Genomic DNA, 23236 nt, shown 5'->3' with positions numbered 1-23236 from the left:
AATTCTTTTGTATATATTCCCAGAAGTGGAATTGCTGGATCATATAGTAGTTCTATTTAAAAATTTTTGAGGAACCGTCATACTATTTTCCATAGCAGCTGTACCATTTTACATTTCCACCAGCAGTACACAGCAGTCCCAACTTCTCCACATCCTCGTCAACACTTGTTGTTTATTTATCCTTAACAGCAGCCATCCTAATAGGTATAAGGTGGTATCTCATTGTGATTTCAATTTGCACAATGATTCAATTTCCCTAATGATTAGTGATGTTGAACGTCTTTTCATGGGCTTTTTGGCCATCTATATGTCTTCTTCAGAGAACTGTCTGTTCAAGTCCTTTGCCTATTTTTAAGTCTACCTCATTGTTTTTAAATGCTCATGACATTCCATAGTATAGGCATAACACAGTTAAAACTTTCTGATGGATATTTACATTCTTTTCAATTTTTCTCTATTATAAATAGTGGTGCAGTAAACATCCTTCTATATACACTTCCTTGTACACGTGTGAATTTTTTTTACACATTTATCATGCATTTACATCACACTGATCATGTGATGCAAATGCACTGATCATTTTAAAGGAAATCACCTATATGATACCTGTAAATAACCAAAAAATAGAACTGGGCTCACACGATATCTGCAATTTTTATTTTAGTGGATCCTGCCCAACTGCTGTCTGAAATGGTTATACTTATCTGCATTCTTGTCAGCACTACATGACTATCCATTTCCTCATACCCTTGTTATATACATTGGAAAATCTTCTGGTCAGTTATTTGTCTTAATTTTGGGGGAAGCTGTTTTGCAGAGAAATCTAATTTTAATGTATCCACACTTAGCAATCTTTTCTTTTGTGGCTTTTATGTTCTTCATCTTCTTTTAAGAATTCTACTCAGAGCCTATACACATTTTTCTTGTTTTTTTCCTAATACTTTCATAGCTTAAAAAATATTTAGACTTTGATCCAGTTGAAACATTTTCTCGTGAAGGATATGAGGTAGAAATCTAATTTTTTTTCAAATGGATAGCCAACTTGTCATTATAATACAATAATCACTAACATTTATTGAACAACACTTACTTGTAACAGGTACTGTTCAATTCAACCCCATCTTATTGGGGTTGTTTTGAGGATTAAACAAAACATTTAAAAAGGGAAACAAAGAAGGCATCAAATGGCTATGTGGTTTGCCCAATTCGTATAGATATTAACTGGTGAAATCAGGATTCTAACCCTAATGGAATGACTCCACAATATTTGGCTTTTAATGTAATTTCCTTTTCACATAGATTTGAAATACCAGCTTTATAACATACCAAATTGCCATAAATATATAGGTCTACTTATGGACTTTCTAGTCTGTTTCAATGAGCTATTTGTCCATTCTTAGCTATGTTGTGATCATGTAAAACATCTAATCTGATTATGTTATCCACCCTAATTAAAGTTTTAATAACTCCCCATTGACCTTAGGATTAAGTCCAAACCCTTTAGCATGTCATATAAAGCCCCCTCCCTCCCACCTCCTACTTCTGGAGTCTCAGATGTGGGTACAGACACCTTCTCTTTCTAGTTCTTTTTAAAGATTAACTCAAACATAACTGCTTCTGGTCTTTCTCCCCTCCCCATTCCAACCAAGCAGAAAAAAATCATTCTTTCCACCTGTATGTCTACTCCCTCATACTTTCATCTCAGCATCATTATTTTATCGTATTTATTCATCTACATGTTTCTCTTTTCCATCATAAATGAGTATCTTGAGGATAAGACCATATCTTATTAAATACCTAGTATCATCTTAATAAATATTTGTTGAGTAAATCAATATAAAATGACCATCAAATTATGTGAGCAATTATCTGATTTATAAAAAGATGCAACAAATTTTAAAATGACACAAAATATAATTTTCAAAACAACATTAAAGGGGCTTCCCTGGTGGCGCAGTGGTTGAGAGTCCGCCTGCTGATGCAGGGGACACGGGTTCGTGCCCCAGTCCGGGAAGATCCCACATGCCGCGGAGAGGCTGGGCCCGTGAGCCATGGCCACTGAGCCTGCGCGTCCGGAGCCTGTGCTCCGCAACGGGAGAGGCCACAACAGTGAGAGGCCCGCGTACCGCAAAAACAAAACAAAACAAAACAAAACAAACCCAACAACAACAACAAAAATATTAAAAAGTGAGTGTATTTAACCATACTGAGCTCATTACAGAGCAAATGGGTGAGTGGAATAATAATTCATGCTATAGCATGTTTAATGAACTGGCAAAAGAGAAAGTTGGTTGAAGGAAGGCAGAGGAAATTTGTCTTTTAAGAATTAGAACCGAGGGGCTCCATAATCATCTGGCATCCGCTCAATGTTGTACCTGATCAGAACAAAAAATTAACACTGGTAAGAAATGTGGGTCCAGAACCCACCTTAAAAACCCATCCTTTACTGATTACATCACTCTCACCTCCTGTTGTGAATCCTTTTTGTCAGTGGGAACTAAATTTTAAAGGCCTATCATAATGAATGATTTACAGCAAAATGCTGACTATATTATCTTTATTCTTCAAAGTGAGAAAGTTAAGTTGGGGAGCCAGGCTCTGAGTCCAGGTAAGTCCAAGGCCCTCACCCATATTCTTCCCATTCTGTTGTGTTTGTCCCAGGATAAAAGCTGGCCAATAATATCTGAGGACTGACATAGGAATATCCAAGAAGGATAAAAAGCAGCTTTTGTTTGTTTGTTTTGGCTTAAAATAGTGGTCATTTATTTATTATTTAGTACAACTGTGAGGGCTGATTAGGTGGTTTTGTTGCTGGCCTCCCTGGACTCACAGACCTGCCAACAGCTGGGGGCCCAGCTGGCACTGGGTGTCCACAGCTTTTGTTTTTTTAATAAACTTTTAGTTTCCCAGATGAGGTGCTAATCACATGCACTAGGTTTCAAAAAAATATTTCTAGCCAAAAAGATTAGCTTGATTTTAATTACTGCTTTGTATTTAAGGCCACACATCTCCCTATTTCTTCTAGTGATCTTACTGTAACAATGTGAATGTCTGCCTCATTCCTAATCCTAGCTCTATCTTTTGCCTTTGTTCTTGTTACTTTGCCTCATTTCTTCAAATAGAACTATGTAAACATTTGATACATCAATCTCTTTCAAATCCTTCTATAACTTGACCTCATTTTTAATTGATATCAATTATATACTTTTAATCACTTCCCTAAGAGAAAGTTCTCACCTATGGTTAGAAATGTACATGATGGGAACTCCAGGGATCTTCCGGATTCTTCGTTTAAGGTCCCGGTCAACTGTGGCCACAATGTAACACTTGTGCTGGAAGAGACCCATTGGGTGTTCACATAGAGCTCATTCAGTGATACTGGATACAACCACTGGCTAGTCTGAAGAACTATTCATTTTCACAGTAAATAGGAAAGGAAAGGCTAAACCAATTTGTTGAGTAGCTACTATGATCTAGGAGCTCAAATTTATAAGCTGCCTGGGCTGAATGTAGTTCTAAGAACCTTGAGGGGGAGAAGATAGAAAAACTATTTAAAAGCTGCAAATTGGTTTTTGTCTTATAAGTGGAGAGGATTTTCCTATCTGTGACAGACAATTTCTTGGTTTTGGGAAAACGCCCTTAGAGACTCTACACAAAGGTAGAGTAAGTGCCTTAGATCCGAGGGCACAACTTTTGCGGTCTGTGGCATCTCCGGGGCTGACTTACTCTGAGGCCTCCTAGCAGTGGGGGTAGGCTACCTCCTTGGCCCTAAAGCCAGAATAGGATGATCTCCAGGACAAGTCTGAATCAAACAGCTCTAAAAGCACTAACATTTAGCTACAGTTTGGAACTAATTTGTATTGTACTTTACTTCCATCCTACCCAAATCTCTCACTGAGTTTTATAAAGAGTTGCAGATTGGTGTCAGCCATGCTGTGGGAAATTAAGGGAAATGCTGGCCCCACCCATGGGATGAAGTGGCTAAAAGGACGGCAGTGTGGTCACCAGATGAAGATGATTATCCTCAGCAGAGAGAGGCTCTTTAAGTGCAATCAGTAGCAAAAGTCCTTGTAGTATTTGACAAGGAAGCCAGAACACAAGAATCAAAAACCTACTTATTCTAGGGTATGTGTGAAACAGCATCCTGGGAGACTTAGACATAACAAAATTCCTACACAGGGAGTAAATGGAACCTCACTTTAGATTCACAGGGAGGTGGAATCTGATACATTATTATGTCTATACTCACTCACTTAAACCATCTCACAGAGAAGATGTGTGGAATAAAGAATCAGTAAATGCTCCAAATTACACACCCAATAAATGCAAGTGCTAAGATTTGAAATCCTCCCTCAGCCAGTGATCTTTCCATTATGGTTATAGTATACACTTCCAATCCATTTTCTCAAGTAAATGAGGACACCTACACTTCACATGAAGGGATTCTATATAATTTTTTTTTATCATTTATATTCCTAGATACTTTACATGAACATTCAGGAAATACGTTTATCTTTTTTTTTTTTAAATAGCACAAAGTACATATTAAAAATGATGATACCTGAGTTACTCTTTGTACTAAGCAGTCATCTGCATAGGTTCCTTTGTGTGTGCATGGTAATCGTTCAAATCTTGGATCCTTGGCAATCCTATATGGTTATAAAAGTGGATTAATGAAAACATTCAAGCAATTGAATAACTTTATGACTCTCAATCAGTGAAATAAGAGTAATGTGATCTATCTGGAGCTTTTAAGACACCCCTCTCCTCCTGAAGTTATCTTCTAATTGAAAGACAATTTAGAGAGAAGGGAATTACTGACTGACAGCTGCTGTGCCTTACATCACGTACTTGTCACAAAACTGAATTATTATATTTCCATTTTACAGATAAAGAAGCAGATTCAGAGAGATTGATTAATTTGTTCAAAGCTACACAGCTGGGAAAAGCCAGGATTCAAAACCAAATCAATTTTAACCTAACTATTTTACTTTTAGAAAGTTGTCTTACACACATGTACAAGAATATAGGCACAAGGATATCACTACTACACAGTTTAGAAGAGTGGAAAACTGGAGATAATCTGATTATCCACCAGCAAGGTAAAAGTTAAATACATTTTGGTACCCCTATCCTATTTTAAAAAATGAGGTAGAGTTGTATGTACCAATGTGGAAGGACAAAAAAAAAAATCATATTCATTAATGTCTTCACTGGTCTCAACAGAAAGGTCTTTAGTATTGGGAATGTGATAAGCTTATGATTTTCCAAAACTCTAGTTTTTCACTTGAAAGCTCAATTTTTATCATTGGTAACTAACAGAGTAAGTTGTTTTCCTTGAAGTGACAGGTTCATTGCATTGATTTTTGAGAAAATACTTCCTAAATACCAAAGTCTGAAAAATCAGTGTTTGCCAGTTGTTCTTCACATAAAAATGATATTTCATGAAAAAGAAGCTGGTTCAGCTCACAACTCAAGCACAAAAATGCTTTTCATAGAGACAACGTTCATCCTTTGGTATGTTTTTCTTCTTCTTCCAGTTTTATTGAGATATAATCGACATACAGCACTGTGTAAGTTTAAAGGTATACAGCATTATGATTTAACTTACATACATCATGAAATGATTACCACAGAAAGGTTACTGAGCATCCATCAGGAGAAATGCTTTATGCGTACTTCACATTTCACCACACAGAATACTGATGTGTACTGCAGGGTTGAGATTTAACGAAGTTAATGAATTTTACTGCTCTGTTAAGCATATTCTTAAGTGACTGGCATTTTTTTTCAACTGCCAGTGGGTGGTAGTGAAGAATACAGAAACTACTAGCATTATTTGGGCCCACTGCCTTGATTTGTACTAAGGCACTGGCATTTTTTGCATTCAGTGCAAATGTCAGCACAGTGACAAAGGCAACATCTTGGAATTATTATGAAAACAGTTTTGCAAACTCCCTGCAATGGTCTCTAGGACCCCTGGGGTGGGGGAGGGTTCCATGAGCCACACTTTGGGAACCACTGCTGTAAACTCAAGGGCACTTTCCAGATAAACTCAAAACTTCTTTAGGTAAACTCAAAATGCTTTACATGTGAAATTCTGAAGAAGATAACTAGATAACAAACTAACAGAAAAACACTTTCTAATTGAAAATCTAGAGGAACTTAAATGGAGGCCCATGAAACCAATATGACTAAGTAACTTAGTTCAAAAAGCTTCAGCTTGAAAACCTCTAACCTTCCAATGTTTGCTTTCTTCATTATAAATAGTTAACTAATTTTGTATGATTTTTATTTAAACTAATCAGACAAGAAATCTTCGGATAGCAAACAGTTGAAGGAGGGTCAAAACAATCTTCATTACACCAAGCTAGAACAAATCTGGACCAGGTCCTTCCTACCTTAGAGCCACTCGATACTTCTGCCCCAATTTCTCAATTTCAGCCATTACGCAGTCAGTTATACAAGGGATACCTGTTAGGAAAAAAAAATTAGTTAACAGAACTTGTAAAGGAACTGATTTAACTCTCTCTGAATTATATCCGGTTGAGAGTATGTACGCATGTATGTATGTATGTATGTATATGTATTTACTGTTTGCCGTGCCACACGGCTTGAGGGATCTTAGTTCCCTGACCAGGGATCAAACCGAGGCCCCCAACAGTGGAAGTGCAGAGTCCTAACCATTGGACCACCAGGGAATTCCCCTGTTAAGAGTCTTTGAAATGACAGCAAAATAAGCACAGTACAGTGAACAGTAAGAACTAGAGAAGAATAAAATCCTTATCTATAAAGAAACTAGGGAACTGTTCCAACCCCACATCACATTCCATAAAGTATCTGTCATAAACATAACTGGGGAAAAAAACTGAGCTGGATCCTTGTCATTGTTTATATATTAAAATAAATTCTAGATGGAAAAAAATTTAAATGTGAATCAAAATATTTAAATGTGAACCAAAAGAAACCGTGAAGTTAACCAGAGAATATGAATTTGATCACATAAAAATATAAAACTTCTGTTTGACAACTATCAAACAAAAAGTCATACTGAAGTAAAATAAAAATAAACTGGAAAAAACATTTTTACACATTTGTCAAAGGGTAAATTTTCTTAATATACAAAGAGCTTTATAATAATAGCTTGGAAGCACTGAAATTAAAGCTGTGATTAAAAAATCTTCCAACGAATAAAAGCCCAGGACCAGATGGCTTCACAGGCGAATTCTATCAAACATTTAGAAAAGAGCTAACACTTATCCTTCTCAAACTCTTCCAAAATATAGCAGAGGGAGGAATGCTCCCAAACTCATTCTACGAGGCCACCATCACCCTGACACCAAAACCAGACAAAGATGTCACAAAAAAAGAAAACTACAGGCCAGTATCACTGATGAACATAGAGGCAAAAATCCTCAACAAGATACTAGCAAACAGAATCCAACAGCACATTAAAAGGATCATATACTACGATCAAGTGGGGTTTATCCCAGGAATGCAAGGACTCTTCAATATATGTAAATCAATCAATGCGATACACCATATTAACAAATTGAAGAATAAAAACCATACGATAAGCTCATTAGATGCAGAAAAAGCTTTCAACAAAATTCAACACCCATTTATGATAAAATCTCTCCAGAAAGTAGGCATAGAGGGTACCTTCCTCAACATAATAAAGGCCATATTATGACAAACCCACAGCCAACATCGTTCTCAATGGTGAAAAACTGAAACCATTTCCTCTAAGATCAGGAACAAGACAAGGTTGCCCACTTTCACCACTATTATTCAACATAGTTTTGGAAGTTTTAGCCACAGCAATCAAAGAAGAAAACGAAATAAAAGGAATCCAAATTGGAAAAGAAGAAGTAAAACTGTCATTGTTTGCAGATGACATGACACTATACATAGAGAATCCTAAAGATGCTACCAGAAAACTACTAGAGCTAATCAATGAATTTGGTGAAGTAGCAGGATACAAAATTAACGCACAGAAATCTCTGGCATTCCTATACACTAATGCTGAAAAATCTGAAAGAGAAATTAAGGAAACATTCTCATTTACCATTGCAGCAAAAAGAATAAAATACCTAGGAATAAACCTAAGAGACAAAAGACCTGTATGCAGAAACCTATTAGATACTGATGAAAGAAATTAAAGATGATACAAATAGATGGAGAGATATACCATGTTCTTGGATTGGAAGAATCAACATTGTGAAAATGACTCTACTACCCAAAGCAATCTACAGATTCAATGCAATCCCTATCAAACTACCACTGGCATTTTTCACAGAACTAGAACAAAAAACGTCACAATTTGTATGGAAACACAAAAGACTCCGAATAGCCAAAGCAATCTTGAGAACAAAAAATGGAGCTGGAACAATCAGGCTGCCTGACTTCAGAGGGGTGGGATATGGAGGGTGAGAGGGAGGGAGATGCAAGTGGGAAGAGATATGGGAACATATGTATATGTATAACTGATTCACTTTGTTATAAAGCAGAAACTAACACACCATTGTAAAGCAATTATACTCCAATAAAGATGTTAAAAAAAAAAAGGAAGGTGGGAGGTAGATGTAAGAGGGAGGAGATATGGGGAGGTATGTAGTATATGTATAGCTGATTCACCTTGTTATACAGCAGAAACTATCACAACATTTTAAAGCAATTACATTCCAATAAAGATGTTAAAAAAATAATAGCTTGGAATTATGTGTTATTTGCCAGACACTGTGCTAAGCACAAGGATTATCTCGTTTACTCTTAAGAACAATTCCTATCAGGTAGCATTGTTATTATTATTCCCATTTTATAGATGAGGAACCTGAAGTACAATGAAGTAACTAGACAGCAAAAGGTGAAGCCAAGGTTTGAACTGAGACTGTCAGGCTTCAGAGTGGGTTCTTAACCACCAGGCTACATTTCAGTTCATAGCAGAAGACATACAAATGGTCAATCAACATAAAAATGCTCAATTTCACTCCTAGTTAAAGAGATATACATTGAGACAAGATTATACTTTCTACCTATTAGGATGGCAAAAATTAAACAGATGAAAACACCCAATATTTGAAGAAATAGGTATCCTCACATTGTAAGTAGGTGTATAAATTTGTATAACTATTTGAGGGCAATTTTGCAATACCTATTAAAATTTAAAAATATATACTCCCTTGATATTGCAATATGGCTTCTAGAAAATGTATTCAAAAGAAATATTCCACCCTAACACAGAGACACATTCACAAAGATATTCACTACAGCTTTGTTTATAATAGGGTAAAAACTGGAAATAATCCAAATGTCTAGTCTTTAAAAACGACATATTTAAACAACAGAATACTTGTAGTGGGGTGGGGGAGGAATGGACTGGGAGTTTGGGGTTAGTAGATGCAAACTATTACATAGAGAATGGATAAACAACAAGGTCCTTCCCTGTATAGCACAGGGAACTATATTCAATATCCTGGGATAAACCATAATGGAAAAGAATATAAAAAAGAATGTATATATGTGTACAACTGAGTCACTCTGCTGTACAGCAGAAATCAACACGACGTTGTAAATCAACTATACTTCAACAAAAAAAAATAAAGAATACTATAAGTGAAAAAAAGAATAAGGCCCATCTATATATATTGGCACAGAAAAATGTTCAAGATGTATTTGTTCAATGTAAAAAGGAAGGAGAAATAGATAACTAAGACGTGATCTATCCATACAATGCGATACAATGGAATATTATTTGGTAGCAAAAAGAAACGATATATTGATTCATGCTTTAACATGAATGACCCTTGAGAACATTACACTAAAATGAAAGAGGACCAAAAATATGTGACCCCATTTTAACGAAATGTCCAAAATAGGCAAATCTATAGAGAGAAAGCAAATTAATGGTTGCCTATGTGCGGCAGGGTGGGGCGGGGGGTTGGGGGGAATAGGAAGGGTTGGGGGATGATGGCTAAGGAGCTCAGTTTCTTTTCACATAATGAAAATGTTCTAAAATTGACTATGAATACACTAAAAGCCACTGAATCATATATTTTATTTATTTATTTTTTTGTGGAATTTTAGTTCCCCGACCAGGGATTGAACCTGGGCCCTCGGCAGTGAGAGTGCAGAGCCCTAACCACTGGACCACCAGGGAATTCCCTGACTCATATATCTTAAATGAGTGACTTATATGGTATGTGAACTAGATCTTAAAGCTGCTTTTTTTTTTCAAAAAAGCATGAAGATAAAAAAGTAAATAATGCATGATCTATTCTCATTAATAAACAAAAGTAACCTCTACGCCACAGAAATTGTATATGAATTTTTAAAAGCTGCCCCTTTCTGAGGAAAAGCTTTATAGGGAACTTTCATTTTCTTTATGCTAGATTTTCTTTTTACAAATACATTAACACTCTTGAAAGCAAACAAAGTTAAAAAATCTTAAACTAAAATACAATGCCCAGAAGAAAAAGCAGTTGTAAAATGGAGGAAAGAAGAAGTCAGGAAGAGCAGACAGTCATGGAAACAGACGGCAATACATGTCTTAAAAGGATCAATTTCAGAGCCATGTAGCACTGAAGCAAGGGCTTGCATCAGGAGCAGGGAAGCAGGCTCAGGAAGATGACTACAAAGAGGACTCATGGGCAGAAAAGAAAGCTCATGGGTAGCTAACCATGCTCCTTTGTTAGAATATCAAATGCAAGGGACCAGGAGCTATGAAAAGGTCAAAGGGGCCTCTCCAACGCAAGAGGAAGATAAAGGCATTCTTTTATAAATAAAGGCAAGTGAAGAAAAATTAAATAAGCAGAGCTTAAAACAGTTAAGGAATCTCCTACGTAACTGAATTTGTACTGTAGTAGAATGTTTCTTCAGACTTTACTTTGAGGTATTATGTTACACAGAAAGTGGTATTTTCCTTAATAAGCTTGTTTTTGGAAAAGGCACCATGAGAACATTTAGCTGTATGCATTATAGCTATACTCTATGGTATCCATATCTGCAGAAGAACCTAACTATAGGACTAAAGCTATCCTAAACAATCATCTTTTTTTCTTTTTTTTTTTTTTGGCCACACTACGCGCTTGTGGGATCTTGGTTCCCTGACCAAGGACTGAACCTGCGCCCTCAGCAGTAGAGTGAAAGTGCCGAGTCCTAACCATTGGATGGCCAGAGAATTCCCCTAAACAATAACCATTTAGATAATAGTGGCAGAGCTATACAGTCAGGGAAGCAATTCACCTCCAAGGGGCCATGCTTGAATCCTCCATCTATTTCATTTATAAATAGGTCACAGCATTCCTGGAGAAGCAGGAACGCCATAGGAATACAAGAAGTCTACCAAGATTAGTGTCTTCCCTCATACAGGCCACCCTAGTACACTTTTACAGGCATGGTAGTGCGTCAACTTCAGACTACTCTTTATGATTTCTAAGAGGCTTTTTAAAAAATTAAAGTATTAGATGTGGGCTTCCCTGGTGGCACAGTGGTTGAGAGTCCGCCTGCCGATGCAGGGGACATGGGTTCATGCCCCGGTCCGGGAAGATCCCACATGCCGCGGAGCGGCTGGGCCCATGAGCCATGGCCGCTGAGCCCGTGCGTCCGGAGCCTGTGCTCTGCAACGGGAGAGGCCACAACAGTGAGAGGCCCGCGTACGGTTAAAAAAATAAATAAATAAAATAAAATAAAATAAAGTATTAGATGTACATAGATTAAAAAAAATACGAAAAGGACTATATGAAAAAGTAACCATCCCCTGATCTTTTCCCACCCCACCAATTCTGATCCATAGAGATGACTATTTTAATTCATTGGCTGTTTTTCTCACTTGGTGGTTACCTTTATAACTTGGTTAATAATAAACTTATGCAGTTACTTTTTTTTTAGGAAGATAATTGAAGATATTTATTGCAACATTGGTTATGTTAATGTATATTTTCTAGATTTTTTTCATCTTAGTGCATCCAAGTTTTGAAATGCTTGAAGCTGTACAAAGGTCTTCGTAGCATGTATTAACATGGAAAGGTGTTCATGATACATTACTCAGTGAAAAAAAAACAGGTGGCCAAAAAGCATGCATAGTGTAATTCCAATTATGTTTAAATCTATATTTTTATTAATTGTAAAAGGTTGGAAGGTAATACCCAAACTATTAACAGTGATTATTTCTGGGAAGTAAAATCACGGCCTGATGCGGGGGAGAACTTTTGCCTATTCTTTTTATGTTCTGTATTGCTTAGTTTTTCGTTGTTTTGTTTTTTAAATATGTATTTATTTATTTATCTAGTTGCACTGTCTTAGTTGCAACAGGTGGGCTCCTTAGTTGCAGTTCACTGGCTCCTTAATTGTGTCACGTGGGCTTCTTCATTGCCGCAGGCAGGCTCCTTAGTTGCGGCACATGGGATCCTTAGTTGAGCATGCAAACTCTTAGTTGTGGCATGCATGTTGGATCTAGTTCCCTGACCAGGGATCAAACCCAGGCCCCCTGCATTGTGAGCATGGGGTCTTAACCACTGTGCCACCAGGGAAGTCCCTGTATTGTTTAGTTTTAATGTACATGTTACTATTATAATTTACATAATTTAAACACATGTTAAATGATTTTTGACTCACCACTTCCTGTAAAACAAAGTCTAAACTCCTTAGCTTTTTACTTAAAGCACTCAACAATTTGTCTCCAAACCACTTCTGCCAATCTTTAAGAAATGTTTGTGGATAGAATTGAGTTTCACCTTCACTCTCACACTTATACTCACTTGAGCCCAACTATTCTCACCAAATTTGCTCTCATGTTTTCAACCTTTGGGAGTGTCCTTTCCTTTGCCTGGAATGCGCTCTCTCTCTCTCTCTCTCTATTCACTAAAATCCAACCAAGCTATGAAGCTCAGATCAAGTAGCACTCACCCTCTCTTGAATTCCTATATTATATAATATCTGATACTCAAGAAGTGATCATTATCGAATGAAGAAATGAATCTTCAAGTTTCTGTTTAGTTTTCTCATTTGTAAAATGGGGACATACTACTCATCATATTAGGTTATTGTGAGGATTATGATAATTATGAAAAGCACTTAACACAACACCAGAACATAGCAATTCATTGTTCAAAACAGCTGGCATTATGATTATCTTCTTTTCATCTATTGACATCTCCTCTCTCCATCTAGATGGTCAAATCCTGGATGACAGACACAGCTCACCATATATTCTAGCACCCTTCTTTAAACTCTGTGTAGTAGAGCCACTTCATATTTATTGTTAATGGTGACAATGAAGATTATGAAAGAAATATACCACTAACTTTCAAAGAAATAACAAATCACTTAGTTTGGAAAATACTATGACTTCATGGTACCAAGAATAACATATTAACATGGAATTATAATAGTAAAACATTACTGAGATGAAATATACAAATAAAACAATATGTTCTTTCTTCAGTGAAATCACAGAAAATAGGATAGGTCATTCCTAGAATTCTATTTTCACAAACGTAGTCAATACTTACTAGATGCCAGAAAATAGTAGGGAATTATTTACGGAAAACACCAGACGAATTTGGTTTAATATCTTGTTGGCAGATAACACATCATGCTTCTATAGAAGTTCCATGTGTTCCAGAATTTTGATGTAATAGGATTTTACATACTGTCATAAAAATAGAATGCTCTACTGCAAAGAAATAGCAGGAGTGACCAAGTCTTGTTATGTTTAGTTCCTCACATTGTTCCTGTCCAAAATCACTGCTACATTACAGCCTTCAAATTTCAGTCAATTTACTGGCAGCTTGATTGGATCAGTTTCTGTTCCCACTTAATCCCACCTGACAGATATGATCTGGGTGGCATGGCACAGTGCCACTGAAACGACTGGAGTCCCTGATACAGTACATTACCCTAGAACAATAAAGTCAGATTGTTATTTTATCTTTGGAGGCCTAAAAATTATTTTTCTGAGCATGGCTTCTCGTTTGGTTTGTGTGTCTGCTCAGTACTTTACAGTTAAACCAACTTTGTCCCTCATCAGTGTGTAACTCTGTGTCCAGTATTTCAAGAAGTCAAAGTGTGAATCATTAAAATAAGATACATAGATGCCTTATTTTTTTTGTTTTGTTTTCGTTTGTTTTGTTTTAGCATTATTTACTTATTTATTTTTGGCTGCGTTGGGTCTTCGTTGCTGTGCATGGACTTTCTCTAGTTGCGGTGAGCGGGGGCTACTATTCATTTTGGTGCACGGGCTTCTCAGTGCAGTGGCTTCTCTTATTACGGCTTCTCTTGCTGTGGAGCATGGGCTCTAGGAGCGCAGGCTTCAGTAGTTGTAGCTCGCGGGCTCTAGAGCGCAGGCTCAGTAGTTGTGGCACATGGGCTTAGCTGCTCCACGGCATGTGGGATCTTCTCGGACCAGGGCTCGAACCTGTGTTCCTGCATTGGCAGGCAGATTCTTAACCACTGCGCCACCAGGGAAGTCCCTTAAATATTTTATTTAAACTTAAAACTTGGGGGGGAGGGATAAATTGGGAGATTGGGATTGACATATACACTCTACTGTATATAAAATAGATAATAAGGACCTACCGTGTAGCACAGGGAACTCAATACTCCATAATGGCCTATATGGGAAAAGAATCTAAATAAGAGTGCATATACGTACATGTATAACTGATTCACTCTGCTGTACACCTGAAACCAACACAACGCTATAAACCAACCACACCCCAACAAAAATTCTAAAAAAACCTTAAAACTTATACGTGTAACTAGCATCTTTTTTTTTTTTAACATCTTTATTGGAGTATAATTGCTCTACAATGGTGTGCTAGTTTCTGCTTTATAACAAAGTGAATCAGCTATACATATACACATATCCCCATATCTCCTCCCTCTTGCGTCTCCCTCCCACCCTCCCTATCCCACCCCTCTAGGTGGACACAGAGCACCGAGCTGATCTCCCTGTGCTATGTGGCTGCTTCCCACTAGCTATCTATTTTACATTTGGCAGTGTACATATGTCCAAGCCACTCTCTCACTTAATCCCAGTTTACCCTTCCCCCTCCCCGTGTCCTCAAGTCCATTCTCTACATCTGCGTCTTTATTCCTGTCCTGCCACTAGGTTCTTCAGAACCATTTAATTTTTTTTAGATTCCATATATATGTGTTAGCATATGGTATTTGTTTTTCTCTTTCTGACTTACTTCACTCTGTATGACAGACTCTAGGTCCATCCACCTCACTACGAATAACTAAATTTCATTTCTTTTTATGGCTGAGTAATATTCCATTGTATATATGTGCCACATCTTCTTTATCCATTCATCTGTTGATGGACACTTAGGTTGCTTCCATGTCCTGGCTATTGTAAATAGTGCTGCAATGAACACTGTGGTACATGACTCTTTTTGAATTATGGTTTTCTCAGGGTATATGCCCAGTAGTGGGATTGCTGGGTCATATGGTAGTTCTATTTTTAGTTTTATAAGGAACCTCCATACTGCTCTCCATAGTGGCTGTATCAATTTACATTCCTACCAACAGTGCAAGAGGGTTCCCTTTTCTCCACACCCTCTCCAGCATTTATTGTTTCTAGATTTTTTGATGATGGCCATTTTGACTGGTGTGAGATCATATCTCATTGCAGTTTTGATTTGCATTTCTCTAATGATTAGTGATGTTGAGCATCCTTTCATGTGTTTGTTGGCAATCTGTATATCTTCTTTGGTGACATGTCTATTTAGGTCTACTGCCCATTTTTGGACTGGGTTGTTTGTTTTTTTGATATTGAGCTGCATGAGCTGCTTGTATATTTTGGAGATTAATCTTTTGTCAGTTGCTTCATTTGCAAATATTTTCTCCCATTCTGAGGGCTGTCTTTTCGTCTTGTTTATGTTTTCCTTTGCTGTGCAAAAGCTTTTAAGTTTCATTAGGTCCCATTTGTTTATTTTTATTTCCATTTCTCTAGGAGGTGGGTCAAAAAGGATCTTGCTGTGATTTATGTCGTATTATGTTCTGCCTATGTTTTCCTCTAAGAGTTTTATAGTGTGCAGTTACTTTTTATATTTATTAATTTTAGGCATTTAAATTATTTACCTCTCTTACTCATCACACATGCCTTATCCCATCTTCCCAATTTTATTTTTTTTAATTTTTTAAATATTTAAATATTTATTTATTTATGGCTGCATTGGGTCTTTGTTGCTGCACCCGGGCTTTCTCTAGTTGTGGCGAGCGGGGGCTACTCTCTGTTGCAGTGCGCAGGTTTCTCATTGTGGTGGCTTCTCTTGCTGTGGAGCGCTGGCTCTAGGCGCATAGGCTTCAGTATCTGTGGTACTCAGGCTCAGTAGTTGTGGTTCGCGGGCTCTAGAGTACAGGCTCAGTAGTTGTGGCACATGGGCTTAGTTGCTCTGCGGCATGTGGGATCCTTCCGGACCAGGGCTCAAACCCATGTTCCCTGCATTGGCAGGCGGATTCTCAGCCACTGCACCACCAAGGAAGGCCCCCCGAGCTTGCTAATTTTAATAAATCAATAAACAACATTCACATTACTTTCATTCTGTAAATGTTCATTATATAGTACCTTTTAAATGTTAAAGACAGAGGTGCGCATTTTTTCCTTTGATTCCAATAATTTATTCTTTACAGACAAGTTAAAGTCTAATTTTCATTTGTACCTTCAACTAGATGACTGGAAAATATATAAAGTCACCACAATACGCAACAGATCTATTAGGAAGTTATTCCCTTGTCCTTGGCCTAAATATTTTTTTCCTTCTCATGGTAGGAAGAGAAGATCATTTGAAGGAAGAGATACCCAAACACACAAGGGAAATCTATTAATGGTAAATTGCATACCTACGTGTAAATAAACTACCTTAGATCCTTTGTGGTACAAATAAACATCACACTGAATAAACTTAAGAATAGTTGACCATCATCATTTCTGGTTCTCTGATTGTAAATGGCAAAATGTCTTATTTAGCTTTTCCACATTGGAGTGGAATGGAGGATGTTTCCTACTTAATGTAAATAAATAAATAAATAAATAAATAGTGAGAAGTGAAATAAATTTTCATTTACCCAGAATTTTAAAATCTGTTTTAAAATCCTAAAACAGAAAATTCCCCACCTATTTTTTTTCTAAATTGATGTCTATAATGATGGTCAAAGCATGCTAAGTGTTTTATGAATTGTGAAAGTTTAATTATTCCCAGTCAAGTTTGCATCATATTTCTGTGGGTTTTTTTGTTTGTTTTTGCAGTATGCAGGCCTCTCACTGCTGTGGCCGTGCAGGCTCAGCGGCCATGGCTCATGGGCCCAGCCGCTCCGCGGCACATGGGATCTTCCCAGACTGGGGCACGAACCCGTGTCCCCTGCATCGGCAGGTAGACGCTCAACCACTGCACCACTAGGGAAGCCCGTATATTTCTGTTTTTTCATAAATGTCTTTTTTTTTTTTTTTAACATTTTTTGGCATATTTCTTTTCAGTCCTTTTTTTCTTAAAATTTATTTATTTATTTGGCTGCGTTGGGTCTTAGTTACAGCACGTGGGGTCTTCGTTGTGGCCTGTGGGATCTTTAGTTGAGGCATGTGGTATCTTTTAGTTGCGGCATGTGGACTCTTTAGTTGCGGCACACAGGCTCTTAGTTGCAGCATGCGAGAACTAGTTTCCTGACCAGGGATCGAACCTAGGCCCCCTGCATTGGGAGGGCGCAGAGTCTTAACCACTGGACCACCAGGGAAGTCCCAGCATTATATTTCAATTCACTGAAAATGGTCATTGCTATGGTGAGCAAATTAAATAGCCAGCAATTCAGTTAAACTAGAACCCCATTCCCCTCTTTTCATGTATTTGGATAAGTATGATTATTCTGTACAAATGTCACAGAAATGGAAAGGTCTGATACTCACACTTGGCATACAGACAGTCCATCATTGACTGCACTAAGTCCAGTTTGGCTTTAATGGAAAAGTTGATAAAGTTGGTATCGACCAGGATGTGGTAAGGTGGGCCCAGCTGTGTGTTATATTGGAAGAATAAGCAGGAAGGGTGTTGGGGGCTGAAGGAAAAAGAAACAAAACACAAAGTAATGTCTACACTGATATTTGGTAAAAACAAAAAAAAGAAGTCTCTGCTTGGAACAGTTTGTTCCTTTTTCCTTCCTTTGGAAATAAATCCTAATAAATCCTGTGATGATATATCCATCACCAATCTAGAGCAAATAAGAAAAATAAGAAAAATGTGATGAGGTTTCATAAAGTTAAGTGTATTTATTTAAAAGGAATGACCTTTATCCTGAAAATATGCCCTTACTACTTTTTGGTGACACATTCTCTCTTTTATGAAATGCTGGTATGTTAAAACAAAGGCAATTATTTCTTTTGAAAGATTCTTGGCAAAGAAAAACAAATGATCCTAGATTTAATTCCCAGGATTTTAGGGAAAATTTTACTGCTCTATGAAGTCCAAAAACCTTCAAACCATTAGAATTGGTATATACTCATCAATAACACTTTCATTTGCATAGCTTCATTTGTATAGTTGTGCCAGACAGACAAATGACTGAGCAAATCAGTTCAGGGAAAGCCTGAATTTCTATGAGGTCTACAGTTTTAGAATCTTTCTTCTAGTTTTAAAGGAAAACTTGAAATTTTTGATTACTCACACTTCTCTTTCCTTGAGTGCACTGGGATCTTTCTTTTCTTTCTTTTTCGGTTTTAATCTATCCTTTTCTTTACTAGGAAAAAAAACAAGTAAATTCAATGTAGGAGAGAAGAAAAAACCATAGCAGTTATAACCTCGTGAAAATTAAAAGTTTCTTCTTTTTTTTTGTCTAGAAAGGAAATTCTACTTCGTGACTTCATTATATTAATATCAGCATACACTTTTTGAGCACGAATAACTATGTGGGAAATAGCCTGGAATTAATCAGTAAAACATAATTAAATTTTAAAACCATTAGCTAATAATCCATAAAAATTGTTAATGGATAAATAAATGTTGGTTAGATTATTATTTCGTTCTTAGTCAGAAGCTCTCATATCAAGGATCAAAATCCACTTCCAAGCAGTGGGTAAACAGGCTGACATTTATCTTCTAAAGACTGAGATGCTTCAACAGCAGGAGGAAAAGGGTTCCCCTACATGTCTCTTAAAAAGTGCTAAAATGTGACAATATATATACAAAATTTAACTTTAACTAGAAACAGAATATTATTAGTGGGGCAAATTTCCTTAAAATTACATAATAAATACAGACTAAAGGCCAAGAATACAATTTAATAACAAATGAAGGCTCTAACAACCACTCACTCCTTTGTTCTAAGGCTCAGAAACAGTGAAGTCTAGTCCTTATTTAATAACTCAGTCCATTGTTCACTGAAGCAGGCAAGCTGTTTAGTTCCTCCTTATAATAGGGAATATCATTCTACTCTCTTCTTCCACAGTCATAAATCTTCTTATAAGATTTATAAAGTGGAGACATCTATGTATTTTCCCATTTTTTCTTTCAAAAATACTTGAGTTTTCAGGTGCTGGTACAGCCATGGTCTCTGACCTCACTGCCTTTCAAAAATTATAACAAACCTTTTTTTCCCGGGGAATGTGCAGTGTAATGGCAAGAACATAGAGATAATCCTACCTACCTCACAGAACTGTTAGGAGGCTTAAATGTGATATGGCAGATACAGTATATAAAAACGGTGGTACAAATTGAACACTTAAGCGATGATGAATTCCCATTCCATTCACCAGTGTACCTGCTCATCAGCTAAGTGACTGTTATACTTTATTACCCTATGCTATATAAATCCAAGACACAATAATATCAAAACTAAACACAAAACAACAACAAAAACTTTTACTACTTATCCCCTCGTGACTTCTATATCTCCGGGCAGTCTATGAACCCAGTTGATTCCAGAAACTCACAGCCTCTGATCTCTGAGACTAAGCATTCGCTTCATGGTCGCATACTTCCGTGTTTTCTTTTGTTTCCCCTTAAAACAAAAATTTTAGAGTTAAAAGAGTTGAAAGTACATTGCATCTTCTTGAGTTCCTTTTCTTTTGTCCACACCCCTCTTCCCTCAAATACGCAACTCTTCTTATTCTAGCTGCCTCAACTCAGCGCTCTCCCCACTCGCTAGAGCATAACAGGCACCACTCCAAGCAGCTTAAAAGCTAAGATCAGAATGAAAATAAGCAAGGGGAATATTCTGGAAATTTGGCCAATGGCTACTCCCTCAATCTCTGTCCCAAACGTGGTCTGACAATGCCCCTTCTCGAACCCTCGTCTCTCACCATGTTCACGCCGCACTGTTGTTTCTTCCGGAATCACCAGCAGCGCGACACTTTTGCGTCAGCCGTATAGCGCTTCCGGCAAAGGCTAGCCCGGAAGCGGAAGCCGTTTTGGGCAACGGAAAAGCCCAAGCCGGTTCCCGACCCTGGCAGTGTTCTGTGCTGGGTTTTCTTGGGGAGGGTCGAGGGACGGTTTTCTGCTGGTGCTGCAGCAGCCTCCCAGGGTAGCAGAGCTGGGACTTCGCCGTGCTGCATCCCCTGCTCGGGTAATGTTTCTCTATTGCATCTCTCCAGCACGGGGCAGAGCCCAGAGGACCTGCCTGCACTAGAGTTCCAGAGAGAGGTAGCGCAAGGGTAGGGGGGACGAAATTCTGGGTTGCCCAGTAGCTTGGGGAAACACATTCTCCTCATCCTTCAGCGCTGGGGCATCAGGTCTTTATCGTGCTACTCGGAGGCTCTGGTTCCTACTTGGTTCTCCCAGCCGGCATTGTGCCTGGTGTAGCCAGGTGGACGATCCTCATGATTCTCCCCCGAGTGATTACCGTGTATTCATCTCGGTGAAGCGAGGGATGGAGCAGCGTTTGAGGGCCTTCTTTAGATTGTCTCTAGAAAATTGAGGCATAAGCTTGCATATGTTACTAGTTACCAAGCCAGGAAAATGTTGGGAAATAATTAACATGTATTGTGAAGGCTTGGTGTGTCATCTTTAATGGAAAAGGTAGAGTTTTTGAGAACAAAAAGGGAAAGATAGCTTCCATTTTTTGAGTACCTCCTAGGTACTCTGGTGGTTCTTAACCTTTCGGAGATCCACGGACTATTCTTTAACAAATGGGTACACATACAACATTTGCCATACAATTATGAGACTCTTGGACTCTGAAGCCCATCCGTGAACCCTCTAGGTGTCTGCGCTTTAAGTTAAGAACCCCGATCTTACATACTGTATTTGGCACTTTAATTATATTACCTTCTTTGACCTTCACAATAACTTCAGTACCCTCTTTTTACATATGGGGAAGCTGAGGCTCAGACTTTGTTCAGGGGTTTGTTTGGGTCTGTTTGATTCCGAAGTCTGTACTTAACTTACTGCACAAAGCTGTCCTAGTGTTTGAAATCCAAAAAGGTTATGAGGTTAAAAAAAAAAAAAAAAGCTGACCATTGCAGCATAAGCCTTACTATGAAATATAGTATATTAACATGAAATTTGGAGCCTAACTGGTGGAACTAAAAATCCCTGTTCTGCCTCTTACTAGTTGTTTGTAATTGGGTGATTTTATCTGTGCTTCAGATTCTTTACCTGTAAAATGAATAGTATCTGTCTTACAGGGATGTAATCAAGACTAAATTAGTTGATGAAGTTCCTAGCACGACTAAACCCTATTAAAGTGTTTTCTGTTATCGTTGTGTGTCTTCTGTCAGAGTATGCCAATTGTGTATTTTAATATAGTTGCTCAATTTGGAACTTGAATGTGTTGATAACCTCAAAAACTTTATTACGTTTTCAGTTCTTGAAAAGCTCAATTGCAGGGTGATTTCTTGTGTTGATTTGAGTAGACAGTTTTCTTCCTACTTCTGCTTCCCCTTTTAGGCACGCGTGCATTTAGATAGCTTTGTGGGGCACATATCTGACTCTGTAGGCTCTGAATTTTTGATATGGAAATAATTTTATTATGGGAGCATCTACAGATACTGTATGTGCCTCTTGCTTTACCCCATTTGTGGTTACTAGAAGTTCCTAATCTTTCGGGAACAGCCTTTCTGCCAAGCTGTCATGGTGATATGATAGCCACCACTTTTTCGATGCATTAGAACCTCTTGGTGATTAGGCAATTAGCTTCTTAAGTAAACATGATTGGTGTGTTTATTTTAAACATTTGGAGACTGATTAGTGTTATATATAGGTTCAGAGGGAAAATTGCATATAATTAAATAGTCATTTGCATTTAAATTCAGGCATTGACAGAAAAACACTCCCTTGGTAATGTGTACCCTGAATTTTGGAATCCACAAACAATAATACATTAAAAAAAAAGCAGTTTGTAATATCTATTCTGAGACTTTTCTGATTTCCTTGATTGTTAAAACTTGATAGGGAGCTAAATTAATGTAGGAACACCATGGGGGATGAGACCATACTTAGAAAAATATGTTTTGTTGCATTGTAATCTTGTTGCAATCTGAGATTCTTATGGTCTAAGATTAAAGTACTCTGATATTCTATAGCATATTTTGATGGTGATGGGAGGGGGAGATGGTGTTTTGTGTTGGGTGGGAGCAGAAAGTAATTGCTTTTGATTACATACTTGTGAGAAAAAGAAATAATTTTAGTCCTTCTCAGCAGTCAAGAGGTTGTTTTGTACTTTTCTGCAGTCTTGAAGAGAAAGAATTGTTCAAGGCAGTCGACCCACAGTTTGAACACATAATTGGGCTTGGACTTCATTCCATTCACTAATTGGTCTAACTTACTAATGTTAAGTTGTTAACAAATTTCTATATAAAATTTTGGATGATGAAAGATTCCAACATCTTGTATTTCAATGTTAGAAAGTTAGAGGTAGATTCACTTTTGTGGCCATTAAGAGAAAAAAAATTCACAGATATTTTCTTCCTTTTCAAGTTACAGTTTTTACACTTATTTTTATGTCTCATGTGATACGAGTTTTTCTCCCAACAAACGTTAGTTGCTGTTAGTTATTTTTCAGTTAGCTTGACTGCCTCTAAATATGGTAGCATATGTGTATAGCATTCCCTACTCCTAAGGTATCGATATTGAATTGGTTCGTAAGGATACCTCAGAAGTACATTACCGTTGCATGTTCATTCATTCAGAAGGCATTTATTGGGGGCCCATTCTGCTCCAGGCAATGTGCTGGTTACTCTTAAAAAGTTCAGGCCTGTATTGGAGAAAGACTTGTCTACAGATAAATTATGGTAGGTGGTTGAACA

At 37.5% G+C, this 23236-nt stretch overlaps 2 protein-coding genes and 1 non-coding gene across 6 annotated transcripts in view; 1 reads left to right on the top strand and 2 right to left on the bottom strand.

Annotated features, from left to right (window-relative positions):
- Positions 1 to 1048: 1048 nt before the first annotated feature.
- Positions 1049 to 20340, bottom strand: FCF1 (FCF1 rRNA-processing protein). Its single transcript, XM_030831744.2, has 8 exons — positions 20294 to 20340; positions 19925 to 19992; positions 18661 to 18732; positions 17906 to 18054; positions 6402 to 6474; positions 4562 to 4649; positions 3238 to 3332; positions 1049 to 2375 (listed from the first exon to the last, which is right to left on the bottom strand). Exons 1-8 carry the CDS (start codon positions 20294 to 20296, stop codon positions 2327 to 2329), a joined length of 597 nt encoding a protein of 198 aa, XP_030687604.1. The 5' UTR covers positions 20297 to 20340; the 3' UTR covers positions 1049 to 2326.
- TRNAE-CUC (transfer RNA glutamic acid (anticodon CUC)) lies at positions 10087 to 10159 on the bottom strand. The gene has a single exon. It is a non-coding gene; the product is annotated as a tRNA-Glu (tRNA).
- A 61-nt stretch (positions 20341 to 20401) lies between the features above and the next one.
- Positions 20402 to 23236, top strand: part of AREL1 (apoptosis resistant E3 ubiquitin protein ligase 1) — a 43705-nt gene continuing 40870 nt past the window's right edge. For 3 of the 4 annotated variants that reach the window (XM_030831735.2, XM_060295056.1, XM_030831733.2), the window contains exon 1: positions 20402 to 20556. The gene's annotated coding sequence lies outside the window, so the exon portion shown is untranslated. Of the gene's footprint in view, positions 20634 to 23236 lie in introns of all 4 variants that reach the window. The other variant, XM_030831732.2, reaches the window with a different exon arrangement.

The sequence above is a fragment of the Globicephala melas genome, chromosome 2 (genome assembly GCF_963455315.2).
Source record: "Globicephala melas chromosome 2, mGloMel1.2, whole genome shotgun sequence".
Lineage (NCBI taxonomy): Eukaryota > Metazoa > Chordata > Mammalia > Artiodactyla > Delphinidae > Globicephala > Globicephala melas.
Note: the sequence above shows the minus strand (reverse complement) of the source record. Positions and strands in the feature narration are given on the sequence as shown.

Excerpts from the sequence above, each read along its gene's own strand:
- FCF1 (XM_030831744.2), bottom strand. Across the intron at positions 4,650-6,401 it reads AAGTATCGAGTGGCTCTAAG|GATTGCCAAGGATCCAAGAT; the intron begins GTAGGAAGGACC and ends ATAACCATATAG. Across the intron at positions 3,333-4,561 it reads TAGTACAAAGAGTAACTCAG|CACAAGTGTTACATTGTGGC; the intron begins GTATCATCATTT and ends GGTCTCTTCCAG.